The sequence below is a fragment of the Theropithecus gelada genome, chromosome 4, assembly GCF_003255815.1.
Source record: "Theropithecus gelada isolate Dixy chromosome 4, Tgel_1.0, whole genome shotgun sequence".
Lineage (NCBI taxonomy): Eukaryota > Metazoa > Chordata > Mammalia > Primates > Cercopithecidae > Theropithecus > Theropithecus gelada.
The window spans coordinates 10834158-10853813 of NC_037671.1; the positions used below are offsets into that span (position 1 = coordinate 10834158).

General features: G+C 48.2%; 1 protein-coding gene across 2 annotated transcripts in view; it reads right to left on the reverse strand.

Moving 5' to 3' along the window:
• The window catches only part of TXNDC5 (thioredoxin domain containing 5), a 29255-nt gene extending 9873 nt beyond the window's left edge, over window positions 1-19382 (reverse strand). The window contains exons 1-5 of one of the 2 annotated variants that reach the window (XM_025383879.1): window positions 19074-19382; window positions 13163-13312; window positions 8199-8304; window positions 3811-3907; window positions 125-240 (exon numbers count right to left, since the gene is read on the reverse strand). In XM_025383879.1, the coding sequence (XP_025239664.1) occupies window positions 125-240; window positions 3811-3907; window positions 8199-8304; window positions 13163-13312; window positions 19074-19333 (729 nt within the window). In that variant the 5' untranslated portion in view covers window positions 19334-19382. Of the gene's footprint in view, window positions 1-124; window positions 241-3810; window positions 3908-8198; window positions 8305-13162; window positions 13313-18382; window positions 18652-19073 lie in introns of those variants that run through there. The other variant, XM_025383880.1, reaches the window with a different exon arrangement.
• Window positions 19383-19656: the final 274 nt, after the last annotated feature.

Sequence of the window (19656 nt, forward strand, 5' to 3'; positions counted from 1 at the left end):
GCACACTAAATGGAATTAATAAATCAAGTTTGCGACTTTGCACACAGAATGAATAATGGGCCACTCTGCTAATTAATCCAGCCCAAAGCAGTCCATTTCCAGTTTAATAAGGGCTTTCACTCACCTTGCCAATCTTGACAGTTTCGGAATGTTCAAGGCCCAGAGCCAGCTGCTCCCAGGTTGGAGCCAGAGCTTTGCAGTGACCACACCACGGAGCGAAGAACTTGATAAAGTGGTCGCCTGGAGTGGAGAGCCAAGGCAGAGACGGGGGAAAGAGGAACTGTAATTTATGTCAGACCTCACTAGAGAGTTAATTGAAGAATCAGATCTTTGTCCTGCTTAGCAAATCCCAGTTCAGCATGAGCACTTTAATGGGTACAAAGGGACTCCATCAAATGTGTTTCTATTCATGAGTTCATAACAATACTCAAAACCAAATTTGTCATCTTTGATGGACAATCAGCAACAACTCATTATTTGGAAAACTGTAGGGAGAGAATGAGGCATTTCTCCCACCTCTCCCATATGCACTGCACCACTGAATAACCAGGTGATAAATGAGGGCGAGTTTCTCTTGGTTAAAAAATGAAGGGATGCTTGAATGAGTCTCGGCACTTCGCAGCCCTAAGGAATGAATGGAGCCAGGCCCTGCCTGTCATGGTCACCCACATCCCAAAGAGAGACAACTGGACACTCTGTGCCCCCACCAGCTATGAGGTCTTCCTGTGCCCCCAAAAAATATCACACTGAAACTGATTCTGTCCCCAGACCCAACTACCAATTTACAGGAAACAGAGAAATCAGGGAAACATGTAGACCACACTACGGGGACACAATTAGCAAAGTCTGGACCACGGGGAGCTCTACAGGTGAAACCACCTATGTCTTCAGCAAGAAAGAGAAAGAGATGTCTGGAGAACATGCAGGTTAAAAGAGCCTTAAAAGATATATACACACACACGAAACTACAGTGCTCGGGAATGTGCACTTCAGTGATGAAACCATAAAAGGAGTCGTGATATGGTTTGGCTGTGTCCCCACCCAAATCTCATCTTCAATTCCCACATGTTGTGGGAGGGGCCAGGTGGGAGGTAACTGAGTCACAGGGACAGGTCTTTCCCGTGCTGCTCTCGTGATGGTGAGTACGTCTCATGAGATCTGATGGTTTTAAAAATGGGAGTTTCCCTACACAAGCTCTTTTTGCCTGCCAATATCCACGTAAGATGTGACTTGCTCCTCCTTGCCTTCCACCACGATTGTGAGGCTCCCCTGGCCATGTGGAACTGTGAGTTCTCCATTAAACCTCTTTCCTTTGCAAATTGCCCAGTCTCGGGTGTATCTTCATTGGCAGTTTGAAAACAGACTAATATAAGTGGTTTCCACAAATGTCAGGAAAGCGCCTTCTTGGAGAAGAAGGGAGGGCGGGCTGAGCCCTGGATGGGACACGGGAGGCTGGCAGTTTTATTTCTTGAACCGGACAGTAGTTACAGTGTGACCACTCTATAAAAATTCATTAAGCCCTACATTTGTTCTCTCGATCTGTATTACATTTTATCATAAAAAAAAGTTTAAAAAGTAAAACACCCCATCTCTACTAAAAACACAAAAAATTAGCCAGGCGTGGTGGCGGGCGCCTGTAGTCCCAGCTACTCGGGAGGCTGAGGCAGGAGAATGGCGTGAACCTGGGAGGTAGAGCTTGCAGTGAGCCAAGATCGCGCCACTGCACTCCAGCCTGGGAGACACAGCGAGACTCTGTCTCAAAAAAAAAAAAAAAAAAAAGTAAAACATCACCGCCTTGGCTAGGGGACACACACACACAGAAAAAACAAGCCCTCACAGCATCATTCTTTGGACACAGAAGGTGTTTAGCTGTTCTACCCTGACATCGGGCTGATACCAAACTGAAATCAGGCTGCGGTCAGGGAGAGAACGAACCAGTGGCATGTGGCCTGGCCTCTAAGCAGGACTGTGCCATGCTAAGGCTAACAGCTACTGCCTCATCAGCACAGCAACGATGCACCTGAAGAAAATGGTGCAAAACTTCCTTTAAAAGTTAACAACTTCCATTTAAAAACGTGCAAGGCTGAAACCATGTACAGGTGCACGGTAGATCCTGCACTGTAAGATGGAGACAAGCTCTCCGGGAACCTCATCAGAGTACTGATGGGAAGCCAGCAAGGGCAGGAAGCCACCATGGTGCCTACATGACACAGCTCTGTGGCAGTGACCCACTCAGGGAGGCGCTGGCGAGGCCTGCCAGAGCCGGTCTGTAACAGGTGATTCGGGAAACACATCCTGCTCAGAGCCCAAGCCAATTCCAGCTGCAAATGCACTCCCGTAGCAGAACGGCTGAAGTTCCACTGTCAGGGCACCGGTACAGATAAAATAACAACTTTTAACAAAATGGGAAACGGCTGAAGGCCTCATGATCAGTTACTGTGGACAGTAAGTGTGGTGGGGGAGGGGCTCTGACTCCCAGCAGGCACAAGTCACAAGGCCAGAGGCAATCCAAGCCCTTTCTCACGTTTCCAACCCAGTCTTCTAAGGGGATTTCTCTCCATGGTAGCATTTGGTAATGGGAGTCAGCCAGGAAGCCAAATTCGCTTTCAAGTCATTCGGCGTTGGGCCAAGTTTTCTGAAACGTATCTATGGGTGAATAAAGGACGCTTACATATTCACATTGGAAATTTAATGGGAATCATTCTGATATTGGGAGACCATTTTCAAAAAATGGGATGTGGTATAGAAAGATCTTTTAAGTGGAAAGAGTAACTAATTTGATTCACGTTATAATGGTGTCATTAAATTCTGGGTTTTGTTTGGTTGTTTTCTGAGACAGGGTCTCGCTCTGTCACCAAGACTAGAGTACAGTGGTGTGATCACAGCTCACTGTAGCCTTGACCTTCCAGGCTCAAGCGATCTTCCCACCTCTGCTTCAGGAGTGCCTGGGACTACAGGCACACGCCACCATACCCAGCTTTTTTTTTTAAATCTTCTGTAGAGACAAGGTCTTGCTTAGGCTGATCTCGAACTCCTGGGCTCAAGCAATCATTCCACCTTGTTTTCCCCAAGTGCTGGGATTACAGGCATGAGCCACTATGCTCAATCTCAATTCCGTTTAGATAGGGAGAAGCTTTTGTTTCTGCCTGAGGTCATTAGGCATATGATTACCATTAATACACAGGCATACCTCCGAGATACTGTAGGTTTGGTTCCAGACCACTGCAATAAAGATATCACAATAAAACAAGTCACACAAATTTTTGGGTTCCCTAGTGGATATCAAAGTTATGTTTACACCATAGTCTATGAAATGTGCAACAGCATTATTTCTTTAAAAACAATGTACCTTAATTAAAAAATATTTTATTGCTAAAAAGATGCTGACAGAGGGATACAAAGTAAGCACAAGCTGCTGGAAAAACGGCTAGACCTGCCAGATGCCGGGCTGCCAAAATCCTCAATCCGTAAAAAATGCAGTATCTCCAAAGTGCAATAAAGTAAAGAGCAATCAAGCGAGGCGAGCCTGTCAATAAACACTCTTAGCCAAGGATGCACTGTCCAGCTAGTGTGTGGGTAATGAGTGCTTAGCATTAGACTTGGCATTTCCATAAGGGCACAGACAAAAGGAGAACTCATGTTTAAGAGGAGGTGCACTGAACAACAGTCCCAACAGCTCCTCAAGAGTGACCCTTTGTCAGTGCCACTGATGCTGCTAAGAGCTCTTGAGTGGCAGGAAGGAAAAGCCCAGCACGCCAAGGAGTAATAGTCAGTGGTTCTCTGAAGCTGGCACCAGGACCTCCCCCTTACCTTGTGCGACGTGCAGCTCAAAGTTGCTCGCTGAGAGCTCATACAGCCCCTGCTTGAGCTCAGGGGCTCTGGGCGGTTCCACTTCTGGCTCTGGTGTCTAACAAGAGGAAGTAAAACAGTCATGGGTATGTCAGTGGAGACACAGGGAAACCATCCAGGAGGTGACTGTGTCTGTGGGGAACCGCCTGCAGAGGCCTCCCTCACTCAGCAACCTGGAACCTTTGTACGATGCTGCTGTGCTGAGTAAGGGCAGTTAGGAACTGATCAAGCCCTCTGGAAGCTTCAGCAAAAAGCCTCCCACCAGCCTCACCCTCAGTGAAAGCTCTAGGTCTCAGGCTCCAGGGCAGCCAAGTGATAGCTGTCCCTATCCCAAAACCCAACCAAACAAAGCAGACAACGTAAAGGATAGTCTTACCCTACACCCTGTCCTCTTCTTTGAAATGTGCTTGGATACTTCACAAAGAATACAAAATACAATGCCTGATGGACATATTCTGAAGGGGACAGCACTTGCAGACACCAGGGTGCCCAGCGCAGTGGCTCACGCCTATAACCCTAGCATTTTGGGAGGCTGAGGCAAGAGGACTGCTTGAGCCCAGCAGTTCAAGACCAGCCTAGGCAACAGAGTGAGACCCTATCACTACAAAAAAATTTTTAAATTACCTGAGCATGGTGATGTGCACCTGTAGTCCCAGCTACCTGGGAGGCTGAGGTGGGAGGATCACTTGATCCCAGGGCTGGAGGCTGCAGTGAGCTGAGAACGCGCCACTGCACTCCTGCCTGGACAACAGAGTGAGACTCTGTCTCAAAAAACCCACAGATACCAAGGTAGCAAAATGGACAAAGCTGAGAATGAGAAACTCAGGGACCAGGAGGGTCTGGTTATCCTTACTTCACACAAATGACAGGGAAAACTGTGAGGAAGACACAACTGTGGAAGACGGATAAAGAGAAAAGGAGGTGATGAGAAGGAAAATGCAGGTGAATGAAAGGCGACAGAGAGAAAACCATGGCATGAACATAAGCTGCACCTTCAAGAAAGAAGGTGATTCACGTGACTAAGTCTTGTACAGAAAGAGGGGGAAAGGGGCTTTTCAAAAGACGCTTCTGACAGGACCCAAGCAGACAGCGATGCGTGCAGCTGTCTAGTCACAATCCTACACTTCTCGACTTTTCAGACCAGGTACAGCTGTGGCTTCCAACTAAAGTAACCAGAAATGAGGGAAAGATAATGGAATCACTGTTCTGCTGCAGACACACGAGTGTGTATTACTCAGCTTTTATCTGGGGGTTCATATTCCTATTAAAAAGAATATCCAAGCTAAGTTGTTAAAGGCTTTAAAAGTGCTGACAGTTCAAAGCTGTGCAGGGCTGGAATCATAAAGAACCGTAAAGTTTCCCTTCCGCTGCGAGCGTGTCAAGACTTTCAAAGTGCTAAATACCCACACGAAAGAATGCCCGAGGGAAGGATGGCTACGTGAACAGTCAGTGAGTTCACATAAGGTGAAATAAAACACTGTGTGCCACTCTCCATGAGATGTTCAAGGGCCTTTCACTACCAAGTGTTCATTTACGGCACGTGCGGGGTGCCCCTAGTTGCTTCCTGGGTTCCTGGCAGACTGCAGAGCAGTCCCCCGGCCCCGGAACACCACAGTGCATCCCAGAAACAGGTGGCATCTCACCCTGCAATGCCAGCAAACGCTGATATGGTTCTTAAGAAAGCAACCTGGCACTATTCATCAAGAGCCATAAAAATGATCTTGTTTTTTATTCTTGGCCTTACAATTTTATGTCTGGGAAGACTATATTCTAAAAATATCACTCAAAAGAAGAGGGGGGAAAATGTCCTTTACAACGATAAACTTGTTCCCTACAGCATTACTGATGATGGAAAAAGTATACATAACCTAAATATCCAGACAGAATCAGAGTTGAATTATGGCAAATCCACATGATAAAATAATGTAAGACATGGTCAATATAAAGACCACATAAATATGTAAAATCATTAATAAGATGAAACATGTTTGTATGATTATAACTGTTCAAGAAAAAAATACAGAAGCAAACATGGAAATATAAAAATTGCAGTAGAATGTACAAAGTGACAAATTGTCTTCTGAGTTTCTTGAATATTGCCACAACACTTTAAAAAAATCTAAATTTATCCCACATGAATATTAAAAAATGTAGGTACTAAGTTACTTAGGTATACAGATAAAGAACTTTCTTTAAAGTTTTCACCTAAAAAGCTAAGAGAATTCTGGTTTGCAGTATAAAGTATGCACACTTAACCTTTTCCAAAATAAGGCATATGGTCATTGTTTCTGGCAATTATCTGGGACCTCCTATTGCTGGGAGACACTACAATATGGCAAGTTAGGTGACTGTGGTTCTGGGGTGGCATGGGGGGATTCCACACAGCCATCCTGCTCCCACACTGAGGAGACAGAAAGTCCCTTGCAGAGCCTGGACTCGGCCTCTCAGCCCTTCCCAAACTGCAGGTGAGGCCACCACCTCCACTAAGGGAAATGGGCCATGAGATGAGGTCTTTCTGCCATCCTGATACTGCCCGCCGGTTTCTTGAATAAAGCCATCACAGAAGACTGGCTTTTTTGGTGAAATTTATTTGAGGCTATTAACTCCTCCTTCAAATTGGCTTCCTACCATCAAATATACATGTCCCCACAAAGACAGTATTTTCATAAAGGAAACAATGTCAAATTTAAATCTGTATGAAAGTCACACCTGCTTATTCAGCTTTCTTGCCAGGACAAAGATGCAAACTTCCTGAGAGGTCTGTGGTTCTCCCTTTAAGCTAAAGTTAGGTAAGTCTCTGGTTCAGTGACATACATCACACACCAACAGTCTCCACCACACAGTTCAGAGAGTCTTTTTTTTTTTTTTTGGCAACGGAGTTTTTGCTCTGTTGCACAGGCTGGAGTGCAGTGGCGCGATCTCGGCTCACTGCAACCTCCTGGGTTCAAGTGATTCTCCTGCCTCAGCCTCCCAAGTAGCTGGGATGACAGGTGCCCACCACCATACCTCACTAATTTTTGTATTTTTAGCAGAGATGAGGTTTCACCACATTGGCCAGGCTGGTCTTGAACTCTTGACCTTGGGTGATCCACCCACCTCAGCCTCCCAAAGTGCTAGGATTACAGGCATGAGCCACCGCACCCAGCCGAGTTGACAGAGTCTTTACAGGTGAGGGATGGAAGTACTGAATCAGCAGCCAAGTTTCTGATTAGATCATCAAAGATGGGGCAGAGCAGAAGAGCCGCACAGACACACTGGAAAATGGCATCAGTAAGCGGCAAAGCTCCAAAAGGACCACCACAGACCACCTTCAAATCAGTGGGCGCCTAGCTGGTACAAGAAGGTAGTCCTAGGTCTTTGTTGAAATTGAAAGTACAAAGACTTCGGATGCTCTTCCTAGCTCATCAGGATCCTACAGTGTAGGAATACAGGTCTTCTTCCAGTCCCTCTCCAACACACCAGCATGACCCACCAGGTCTACCCGGACTCCCGGGGCCTGAGCGCTCGGCATTAATCAGAAGAAACCACCCACAAAGGGACACTTAACCAGTGGTTTATGATCATGATGATTTATAACAAAGTGAAGACTTCCAACATCAACTGGGAAGGGGGAGGATTATAAATTCTTTTTAGTACCTAATATTCTAAGAGTCTACAATCTCCTGATATTAGCCTTAGTATGGGAAGTGCATTAAGACACAGAGTATTAACGGTACAAAATGATGTTATAAGCAAAGCCCATTAGGGACTCAGGGACTGAGCACCGAGAAGAAAAGGAAGGATCCACCCTACGGGTACAGCTGGCGGGCTAGGCCTGAGCCAGAGGACGGCAGGTGGTAGAGGGCAAAGGTCGGGGGGATGGGAGGAGGCTCCAGTGCTGGCTTGGATAGGAGATTCTAGGCTGGGCCAGGCCCTGACCCCAGGTGGTGCAAAGTCAGTCTCAGATGCTGGGGAACACTTGTGAACTGTATTACCTGTGACGGTGGCAGGGTGGCAGTGTTAACAAGAAGTGCTTATCTGTGAGACCACACAAGTGACTTCCCTGAAGACTGACTACAGCCAAACAAGGTGCAGGTGGCGGGAGAGACAAACACCAAGATGGCAGTAACTGTTGAAGCTGAGGGTTTAGTCTTCTCTTGACTTTTGTGCACATTTCGGTATTTCCATACCAAAAAAATGTTTGTAAAAGTTCATCTGTACCTATAATATCAATGAGCTCTCAAAAAAAGTAGAGTTGCTTTAAAATGGCAGCCTGAATCATTAACCTCAACTGGCCTCTGCCCCGTTACATATTACCCCAAAGACGCAGGCAGGGAGAAAGGGAGGGAGGGAAGCAGGTAGGCACTGACCGCTGGCTCCTCGTTCAGTGTCTGTAGCATCCAGTTTTCCAGTGTCTGGAAATCCCGAGGACCCTGGTACTTCACAGCTTCTTGGCCTGGCTTGAAAAGCTTTAAGCTGAAAGAATAGCAAAGGATTAGGCAGAGCAAAAAGAAAGTTGTGTTACCAGAGAGCAAACTCATTTAGTGAAACAATTAGAAAATGGGCTGTCAAGGGGCTGCAGCCAGGCACACATCCGCTCTTCTCTGATAAAAAGGAAACAAAACTAATGTTCCAGGAGGTAATACATTCAGTTAATCCTAAACTTTTAGAAGTTTCTGATTTTATTCAAGGAAAACTAAAATGAGGTGAAAACTTCCAGCCTCATGCTGTGAGTGAAGCCTTAAAAGCTACAAGTATTCAGTGCTCCTCTGTAGCAGCCTCGGGCCTTCCCCGTAAGCTACTGTTATGCTTTCCCGGCTTCAGCAGTTGTTGTGTATGTGTTCAAATTAGGACCGGAGTAGATACAGTGTTGTTTCGCAATCAAGGTATTCTTCCAGGTCACCCTGGCAGGTATTCAACTCTTGCAAAGCATGAATATCCAGTTACCGTGAGAATTCAAGTTTCCAGCTATAAGAACATCCGTGACATTGACTGATGCAGTCCATTCACCTCCCCATAGAGAAGGAATCTTTTTTTTTCCTACAAATGTTGGCCTCTGAAGGAATCTGCAGAGAGGATATGGGAGCAGGCTCTTTAACTGTAAGCGAAAGCCATCACCAGAGGATGAAATTAACACTCCCAGTTCCTGCATCCCTCCAGCAGTCATGGGGAAACATGCTCTAATGCGCTAGATAAAAACTCACAGACTACTAATAGCAAAAAAAAGAAACACCGAGTACCATTTGTTGACAAGCCTGCTCATCTAAAACACCCGCCACTTCTACAGCACGTATGTGGATTTTGTGAGTAGATGTCCAACGTACAGTATCAGAATTGTAAGATGGCAACATATGTAAAAATCGGACATGAGGGTTTGAATAGTGTCTTAGTTCAACAACAGCTGTAACAGAAGACCACAGACTGGGTGTCTTAGAAGCAACAGAATCTATTTCGCCTAGTTCTAGAGACTGGGAAGTCTGAGATCAAGGTGCTAGCAGAGCCAGTGTCTGGAGAGGGCTTTCTGGTTCACAGATGGCATCTTCTTGCTGTGTCCTCATATGGCAAAAGGGGAAACAGAGCTCTCCGGGGCCTCTTTCATAAGGTATGTAACCCCATTCATGAGGGCTCCACCCTAATGGCCTACTCCCTCCCTAAGGGCCCACTTCCTATTGCCAGCCTTGGGGATCAGGGTTTCACCTATGAATGCTGGGGGACACACATTCAGTCCATAAGAAATGGCTAATTCTCCTTAAAATGAAGTCACATGGCTAGATTAGGCTTTGAAATGAAAACAGGCATACTGGCCCTACCCAGAACCTAAGATGGTACCATGGGGCATAGGTAAGGTCCCTAATGTGTCTCCAATGCAAAACATACACCCAGCTTCCTCAGCAGCTCAGTCTCATAACCACAGAAAACAGCCAAAACTTAACTAGATTTGGCCAGTACACCGGCTACTTCACGAAGTTCAACATGATAAGCAACTGCAACATCTGCGGTAACAAAGATGATGGCCCTCACCTAGCCTGGCACCTCCCCAGGCTCCCACAAGGCGTGTTCTGCACCTGGAAACAGAAACTGCTTCCTGCACGGCTCTGCCTCCCACCAGCGCTCTTCAGGAAGGGAAATGGGTGGATCCTCAAGACATCAGAAAGGAACAGGGACTGTCACACTCATTCCTTGTGTCTTTGCTAAAAGTAAAATACAGTAAGACCTAGCCTATGATTTTTGTAATTTGCTATTCATTTGAGCAAAACAAAAAATTAAAAAGAAAATCTCTTCTTCTTGTTGGACTGAAAATCGTTCTACCCTGCCCAAGAAGTCTGAGATTCTTCCTCGGTAAGTTCACAGAGCCCAGGGATAGAGTGGGCACTTCTGGTCCAGACCTTCCAGTTAGTTTGCGGCATCTGACTTCAATTCTCACTGTCGATGGCGGTGAGGAAGGCGATGGAGACTGGGCCACAGGGTACAAGCCCAAACAAAGTATTGCCCCACATTTCTGCTATTACCACGCCTCCACACCGGCATTTGAGTCTCCTCTTTCAAGGAGACAGCAGGGAGAAAATCTCCATGTAGGTATTGCCTTGGCAAACAGCATGATGAAAGTTCTATTACTGTAGACAGTGTTATGAGTTGAACTGTGTCCTGCAAAACAGATCTGTGTAAGTCATAACCATCAATCTCAGAAGGTGACCTTATTTAGAATAAGGTCTTTACAGAGATATTCAAGTTAAAATGAGGTCATTAGGATGGGCCCGAATCTAGCATGACTGGTGTCCTTGTAAGAAGGGTTAATTTGGACACAGAGAGAGACACACACACACAGGGAGAAGAGCACATGAGGACAGAGGATGGCAGTGATGCATCTACAAGCCAAGGAACGCCAAAGATGACCAGGAAACCAACAGGAGCCAGGATGAGGCAAGGGAGGATTCCCCTACAGGTTTCAGAGGGAGCATGGCCCTGCTGGCTCCTTGATTTAGGACCTCTGGCCTCCAGCACTGTGGAGAATACATTTCTATTGTTTCTGGCCACCCAGTTTGTGGAATTTTGGTATGCACAGCCTAGGAAACTAACACAGGTGGTTTCCCCCGTCAGTCCTGCCCTGCTGTAATGACTCACGACTGGCCCAACAGGAAGACCTCAAAACATTTACCTGAGCACAGCCAGCCATCTCTAGGGGGCATGGGAGCCCAAACTCCCTGCCCCTCCAATCCTTTACTCCAGTTACACTTGCCAGGGAAGAATGACATGAAAGCTCATGTCCTGACACATGCCTGGACTCAGGCAGGTACAACATCTGCTTCAGGCCTCACAACCACCCTATGGGATGGGTACTTTCTTGGAGGAGTAAAAGCTCACTCAAGTCCATCTACAGATGCCCCGACACAACCACATTTCATACAGCACATTCCACCTTCTGCATTCTCGGGGAGGAAAGTAATCTGTTCTCGGGAGCTTCTGTAGGGCAGTGATGGTCACAGAGGTTCCTTCCCAAACTGTGTTCAGTGTGATGTAAGCTCGTTTTTGTTCTTTTTAATAACACAAAACCAGCCCATGGTTTACTTGGGGAGACCAGATCTTCTCATTAAAAATCTAAACACATGATCCAATACGGGCCTTTTTAAATTTGTGACTTTTTAAATTTGTGATGGTTGTTGGTGAATACCAACTATGGAGTAGCTGATATTGCAGCTGATAGCTGTTATGGCCAGGCTTAGGCGGAAGCCTTCGCTTCCTTCTCTGACGCCCCATTAACACATACCACTCTCAGCTCCATTACAGGTCCTGTGCCACCTTCCCCGTGGCATGGTGTGTGGTGCACACAGTCTCAGGCCACAGATGGTCAGCAGGTTAAGAGGAAAGACATCACAGCCAGCCCACCCCGGCTGCCCCTGAACTTTGACAGCAGCAGGCTCTCCACAGGTAAGCATTCACCTCCTCGCCCTCATCTCTGCTCACTACCTGCTGCTTTGGGAGGCTCTTGATCCATACTTTAAAAGCAATACTATAAAGCATAGAAGTGTTAATGCTTTTATGTAGATACAGATAGTAGGCAATTTTATCTCCATTGATCTGATTTAAAGTAAACCCAAATTATGGCACTTACATTAGCAAGTAGTCACCAAACACCAAGACTTCCAGAGTCCTTTGTGGAAATGCCCACATTTCCAGACGGGAGGGTAAACCCTAACATGTATCGGGTGTGCTCAAACTGGTGTCTGCACACATTCCATGTAAGTCCCATAACAATGTTTGGGGGATCACCTTACTTACAGGTTAAATGATGAGGCCAGAGCTGGGTGGTAAGTAAATGGGAGAGCTGGGATTTGACTGTGACTTCTAGGTTCAAGCCTAGAGCTCCCTCCACTTTTCTGCCTCCTAGGTTTGAATATAAGCTCCAATTTTAAGCTTTATTGATGGCCCCCTATAATATCCAATTAAGCAATAAATTGTATAGAATTGACTTCATTCCTCAATTGAAACAAACAGCAAGGAAGTGACCGTGCAATCCCTCCACCTCCTTCAGAAACAGCTTCTTCTCTCTTTTGAAGAACTGCTTTTCCCTCCAACACTTGGCACATGGTGTGAATGGGCACGTGTGTTGCTATAAGCTCCTGTTTCCCTGGCCACAGTGACTATTCCTGGAACGAACACTCCAGCCAAGCAGGGCCACTGAGTGGTGAGCCCTTCTGTGCAAACAGATACAGACCTGGAAAGCCATCATCTCAAGGGAGGCGCAGCAGAAACAGACACCCGACCCCTGAAGCTGGGTCTCAGAGGTTCCTCCACAGCCTTTTAAATAGTCCTTTCTTTCTGTTTAATAAGAGAACAATTATATTTCTAGAATTGAGAACGTTTCAATTTCTATTTCCTATAACCAAAAAAATTCTTCACTGTCAAGGAAGCAAGTATCATCGTCTGTCAGACTCTATACTTCTTTCCAACAGAAACAGCCCTGTGGGAGTCACACGGGAAGGAACTATAGGAAGGGTGTTTGCGAATAAGAGTCACTAGAAAAAGCAAGCCAAAATTGATGACAGTCTACGCACACTGTGTAAAATGTACCAGTGAACATCTAGCATGGCGGGGCCACCATTTTCGTCTTGCAAACACATTCTCTTATAAACAGGAAAACCCAACACTGATGAATTAAAGGTTATCCAGAGTACGAAAGGCATCTAAAATAGACACAGCGTGAAATGCAATTTCTCCCTAATGACAGGGACTGCCTCCTTAAATTTAGCATCTCTTCACTCCTTTACCAAAAGTTTAGGACTTTCTTTGTAACCAGGAACCACCTGGGAAGTGTGCCCCCTTTCTTCCGACTTACGTGGGGTATCCTCGCACTCCCTGGGCGGAGCACACATCGGAGTGGGCCGTGCAGTCCACTTTAGCCACATAGACTTTGGCATCTTCCATGCTGTTATATTTGTCTCCCAGGTCATTCCAAGTTGGCTGCAGCCGCTGGCAGTGTCCACACCTGGAACAAAGCAAGAGTACAAGCGCACTGAGTACCAGGTCACAGGGCAGCTGGCCCACAATTTCAGCCCTGTCCAGGAGGCAATGGGGCTCTCAGTCCTTTCTTTACACCACTGCAGATGGCAGCTCCTGGACCAGTACTCCAGGACCTCTCTCCCCTGCTCCCTCCCCTCCAGAGTCGCTGCCCTGTTCGCAGCATGAAACCTCAGCCTTGTTCCAGCATTAAACTTAGCAGAGTGTTGTTCTGGATCCTACTTGTTCTGGCCCTGCTGACTTCCCACTTGACTTCTATTCCAGAGTCCACCCTCCTTCCCTTGTGGCCTAGTCCTGAGCCCTACTGCAGCATCTGCAGTGTTCCCAAAGGGCTATCGCTTGGTTTGGCCCTGGGACACGTTCTCTGACACTTCCTCTGTAAACTCCACCTAACTAAATCTACCCGCCCTTCAGGTAGATTGGGTGTCACCTCCTCCAGCAAGTCTGCCCTGACTCCCCGGGCCATTCAGTGCCCGTTCTCTTCTCCTGCCCTTCTGGAAAGCCCCTCTACTCCTCCCTTGACAGTAGCTTAGCACCTCCTGCCGTATCTGCTACTTTTACTCACAAACCAAACAGCGACAAATACAAGGCAATCTCAAAATTTACTCAATTGCAATTTTCTCCAATGAGGAGGAAAAAAAAATTTGTGGCCACCTAAACTTCTAGGGTTGAAGTAAGCAAACGTCTATAGTATTTATTGTATGAATTCAGTTATGTACAAATAGTTTTAAATCACCTATCATTTAAAAGAGTATATTAATTAGGCTTCTTCCATGCTTCACATTTCATGAGGATATCAGCATCTTTCCCAACACTAGATCTTGAGTCCTACAGCTGACCACAGCTCTTCCCGCATTCTCAGGACAGTATGTCCACAGTGCCATACCTGAATTTTTAACGAGACAACCCTAGAAACTTTATCCCAAGTTTCAACTACAATCCCACAGCATGATGACACATGGGTTTGTTATTTAATATATTGTAGGTATACACTGATGCCTACAATATAACCACTTTGCTGTATCGCTTTTTAAAATGCTTAAAAAAAAAAAAAAAAAAAAAAACACTTGCTTATAAGAACACCCAACGCTTAGAATTGTGACTTCTTCCTCAAAATAATTTAATAATCTCTGTTAAATCTTTTTTATTTTCTGACAGATTACCTCAAAAATAAGCATTTAAGTTGGATCCAGTGGCTCATGCCTGTAATCCCAGCACTTTGGGAGGCTAAGGCAGGAGAACTGCTTGAGCCCAGGCGTTCAAGACTGGCCTGGACAACACAGCAAGACCCCCCATCTACAAAAAAATTTTAAAAATTAGCCTGGTGTGGTGGCACACACCTGCAGTCCTAGCTACTTGGGAGGCTGAGGCGGAAGGATCACTTGAGGCCAGGAGTTTGAGGCTGCAGTGAGCTATGATCACACCACTGCACTCCAGCCTGGGTGACAGAGTGAGATTTTGTCTCTTAAGAAAAAAAGGATTCAAGCCAGGTGCGGTGGCTCACACTTGTAATCCCAGCACTCTGGGAAGCCAAAGCTGGTGGATCACGAGGTCAGGAGTTTGAGACCAGCCTGACCAACATGGTGAAACCCCATCTCTACTAAAAATACAAAAATTAGCTGGGCGTGGTGGCACGCACCTGTAATCCCAGCTACTCAAGAAGCTGAGGCAGGAGAAGAATCGCTTGAACCTGGGAGGCGGAAGTTTGCAGTGAGCTGAGATCATGCCATTGCACTCTAGCCTGGGCAACACAGCAAGACTCCCGTCTCAAAAAAAACAAAAGAAAAGAAAAAAAAGGATTTAAAAGTAGCACTGAAAAAGTCTGCCTCAACATAATGTTTCTTCCCTAAACAGCACTTTCTTGGCCAGCTAAGAGAATCCCTGCTTTATGAGACACTCAGATACAAAAAAAAAAAAAAAAGCACAGTGAAACTATACATACAGATTTAACTTCTGTAGATTCAACAAAGTGAGTTTGTGTGGCAGGGAGAAGGAAACAAGAAAAAAAGGCAATTCCCACAGAACCCTAACGTGTGTGCAAGCTGGGAGATGTGAGGTTTTTGTTCCTCAGCTGGTCTTGGTTCCTGCGTGCTTCTCATGGCATGAGCATTTCTCTGACTATATGAAGCGTGACCTGCCGTCTAAAGACAGGTTTGAGAACTAGTCCATTGGTGTTTAACCAAAGCAGCCATGATAGTTCTAATGCTGGAGGAAACGCTGGCAGTGAGGACTTACTGACTGACTGGGGCGGTGTCCAACAAGGTACCTTCCTAAGGGACTGTCAAGGGCAGTTCTGACCCTAGGGGACTTTGATCAGTGATGCTCATTCTGGAACTTTAGAACTCCTCTGCAATCTTGACGAGGTTTTGTTGTGTTACCGTGTTTTGTTTTTTGTTTTTGTGTGTGTGTGTGAAAACACAAGATTAGATTAAGAATGAGAATAAACAATAAGTAAGTTTGTGCTACACTAAATCAAAACTGACCTTTCTGGGCCATCACCAAGTTGGATGTGCCCTTGCTCCTGGCGGTGATGGGGCCACAGGTGCTATCTAGTTGGCCCTGTGGCTACAGCACCCAGCTCTGAGACAGACAGCTGCATTCACAAAGAAGCCTGTGGCCAAGAAGTAGAGCAAAGCTACCTGGTCCAAATCTTGACCTCACTGTCACCAGGTTCGGGGTGACTCACAAACTAGCCATACAGAAGCTGTGACCAGATGTTGGCACAAAATCTACAGCAGTAGGACAACCCTGCAGCTGCCAAGCTCAGGGCAAAAATACACAGATCAATGTTTTTGTTACAGGGGCTCCAGCCCCTTAATCACACGTGGGCTTTCACCATTTGACGGCAGCAGAAACTGGAAAAAGGTATGTGTGTGTTGAGGGGGAGTCCACTGAGTATTCTATCTGAGCTCTAAACGCTCAGCTGACCACTCCAGGACCTCCTTCCCTCCCCTGCAAAGGCCCCTCCAGAGTCACCACCTTGTTCTCAGCATTACACTTACCAAGCTGTTGTTCCAGGTATTGTTGGTCCTACTTGATCTGGCCCCCCTGACCTCCCATTTCACCTCTCTGTCCACTCAGCCTCCTTTCCTGGCAGCCTATTCCTGAGCCCTACTGCAGTTATCTGCAGTTTTCTGAAAGGGCCCTCTTGAAAGTCCAACTTAAACACCATCATAGAAACCCACATATCTCTATTTAAATATTTGTATTATACTATCAAGAAGTCAACAAATAGACTGGGCGCAGTGGCTCACACCTGTAATCCCAGCACTTTGGGAGACCAAGGCAGGTGGATCGCAAGGTCAAGAGATCAAGACCATCTTGGCCAACACGGTGAAACCCCATCTCTACTAAAAATACAAAAATTAGCTGGGCGTGGTGGTGCACACCTTGTAGTCCCAGCTACTCAGGAGGCTGAGGCAGAAGAATCGCTTGAACCCAGGAGATGGAGGTTGCAGTGAGCGGAGCCTGCACTATTCCAGCCTGGCGACAGAGCAAGACTCTACCTCAAAAAAAAAAAAAAAAAAAAAAAAAGGCCAGCAAATAACAACATAAACAGTTAATTTTTTGGGAAGCATCCACCTAAATGTCTAGAAGCCACATATAATGGAAAAGGAATTTACTTAATACCAAGTGTCCAGACGTGCCAGTTTTCCCTCTCACTCAGCCCAGGACTAGCTGGTATTTACTGCAGAGATTCTAACTTAAAATTCCTTTGGCACTGCAGGGACTTATTACATCTACATGTCAGTTTTTCTTTAAAAAAAAAAGGAGGGGAAAGAACGAGGTGTGATGACTCATGCCTGTAATCTCAGTACTCTGGGAGGCCAGGGCAGAAGGACTGATTGAGATCAGGAGTTTGAGACCAGCCCGGGCAACATAGCGAGACCCTGTTCCTACCAACTACAACAACAAAAAAATAAGCTGGGTGTGGTGACCTGCGCCTGTAGTCACTGCTACTCCAGAGGCTAAGGCAGGAGAATCACTTGAGCCCAGGAGTTAGAGGCTACAGTGAGCTATGACTGCATACCACCGTGTTTTAACGGAGCAAGATCCCATCTCTAAAATAAATAATGAAGAAAGAAAAAAGAAAACCCATGGACAGATTTATTCCACTGAAATGGGGTCCAATTAAGTAGTATATTTAATTGCAATAGTTGCTGAGAATACTCCTGTACAGAGAGAAACTGTTAGTATTGCCTGATTGTTTTATGTTACAAAGTAATTTCTATACCACTGGTAGTTCTAAAAATTCGAGTCAGTTGGTTCTTGGGAATTTGAAACACAATGTACTTCATAGGTACATTGTTAATAAACCCACACTGGTCCAAAAAGTTGATTTAACTCCAAATGGACTGAAACACAGTAACAGCCTGAATACAGGGTTAAGAGAAAAACGTTTCTCCCAGTTTGAAATATACAATTTCTGAACTGGCCATTTTTCTTAGGGTACCTTCTCTCTATGCCTTCCTACATCCCTTTCCCAAGTGAGCCTCTGCTTAGCTCTGGGGAAGAATACCAAGTTCTGCAACAAGCACCTGCAGGCTATTCCAGCCTCTCAAAGGTCTTGTGTCCTAAAATTATGGCTTTTCTGCCCTGGCCTGTGATCACTTCCCTTCCTCGGGGCATCCCAGCGCTGGCAGGAAAGCTGTGCACATGCTTGTGTGAATGACAGGAAGCCCTTCCGTGGGATGAGTGCCAGGGTAGGGGTCTCTCAGGTCAGCGGCGAGGCCCACACCAAAGCCCCGCCCAGAGAACCAAAACAGGAGGGACCATCTGCTCAACTGAGGGGCTTCTCCGGATCTTACACATAACAAGTGACCTAGCCCCGAGAGAGCAGGGGGGAGGTGACAGGACAGCCTGGAGTTGCGGACCAGTGGGCTCCGGTCAGAGAGCACACCCACCCTGAGCTGCGGAGAGGTGGGGGCGGGTCCAGAACTCGCACTACCTTGGTCTTTCCGGGGTAGCTCGGCAACCCTCCTCTGCCTGGACCACTCCTTCCTATCCCATAAAACACGCACAAAGTGGGAAACGACACTTTCCTGAGTTCTATTTTTCAATTAAAGCCTCTGGAAGGAGACGTGCCCGCCGTCTAAGTGTCCCAGCCGACCCCGGTGGCCGCGGCAGCAGCAAGGCCGCTCCGGTGAGCGCACGTGGCCCACGGGCAGGCCGCGCGTCCGGCCGGCACAGGAAGTTTGGGGCTCTGGGCAGGGACCGCGGGGTGACATTTGGACTCCCGGCGGCCCGAAAGGGCGACGACCCCACATTCCCCTCCCTCGGTGCCGAGGTCCAAGAGGGGGTTGAATTCAGGAGCGCGACACAGGGCGGGCTTTTCCCGGCTGTCCCCTCGGGGACCGCCCCCTCCTCCCGCACCGCCCCGGCCGCCAAGCGCCACGTCAGCCGCGAGCGCCCGGCCCGCTGCGCTCACGCCCCCCAACCCGGAGCCCCAAGCCCTCGGTTCCCTGCAGTCTCCGGCTCCCGGCCCCGACCGCGGCGCCCGCGCCCCACACCTCCCAGCCGGAGCCCCGAGCCCGCAGGGTCCCCGCGCCCCCAATGCCCACGTCCCGCAGCCCTGAACCCCGAGCCCCGCGCCCGTAGCGCACACGCCGCTGACCGGAGCCGTCGGCGCCCACGTGGCCCCCGGCCCGGGACCCCCGCTCGCGGACATAAGCGCCCCACGCCCCCGAAGCCGCAAGTGCGGGGCAGGGCGCCGGCCTGCGCGGCGTTACCAGGGCGCGAAGAACATGACGAAGTGCGCGGCGCTCTGGATCCCGTGCGTGAACATGTCGGCCGTGTACAGGTGCTTGCTGTGCGGGTCCTGCCCGTCCCCGCCGTCTGCCGCGGGGGACCCGTCCGCCGCCGCCGCCGCCTCCTGGGCCCGGGCGCCCCAGCGCCCGCCGCCGCCATGGCCCAGCAGCAGCAGCAGCAGCGCGGTCAAGGCCGACGGCCGGGCCAGCAGCGGGAGGAGGCGTCCTGGGCGCGCGGGCATCGCGGCGGGGCTGGGCGCGCTCTCGCCGCGGCCGCCGGTCCCCTCGCAGCGCCCGCCCTGCGCCCCGCCCCGGAGAGGCCGCGCCCCTTCCTCTCCCCGCCCGCCCGCGCCGGCGCGCGCTCGCTACCCGCCAGAGGCCCGGGTCCGCGCGCCGGGAGGGAAGGGCTGGAGCGAGGGACCGAGTCTGGGAGGGCCCTCCGAGTCCGGCCTCCTGCGCTTCCCACCACGGGACGGCTCGCCCCAATCCCGCGAGGCTCCTGCGCCTCCGCAACCCAGGCCCTCACCCCTTTCCCCGTGGCCCGCTCCGCTCAGAGCGGCGTTGA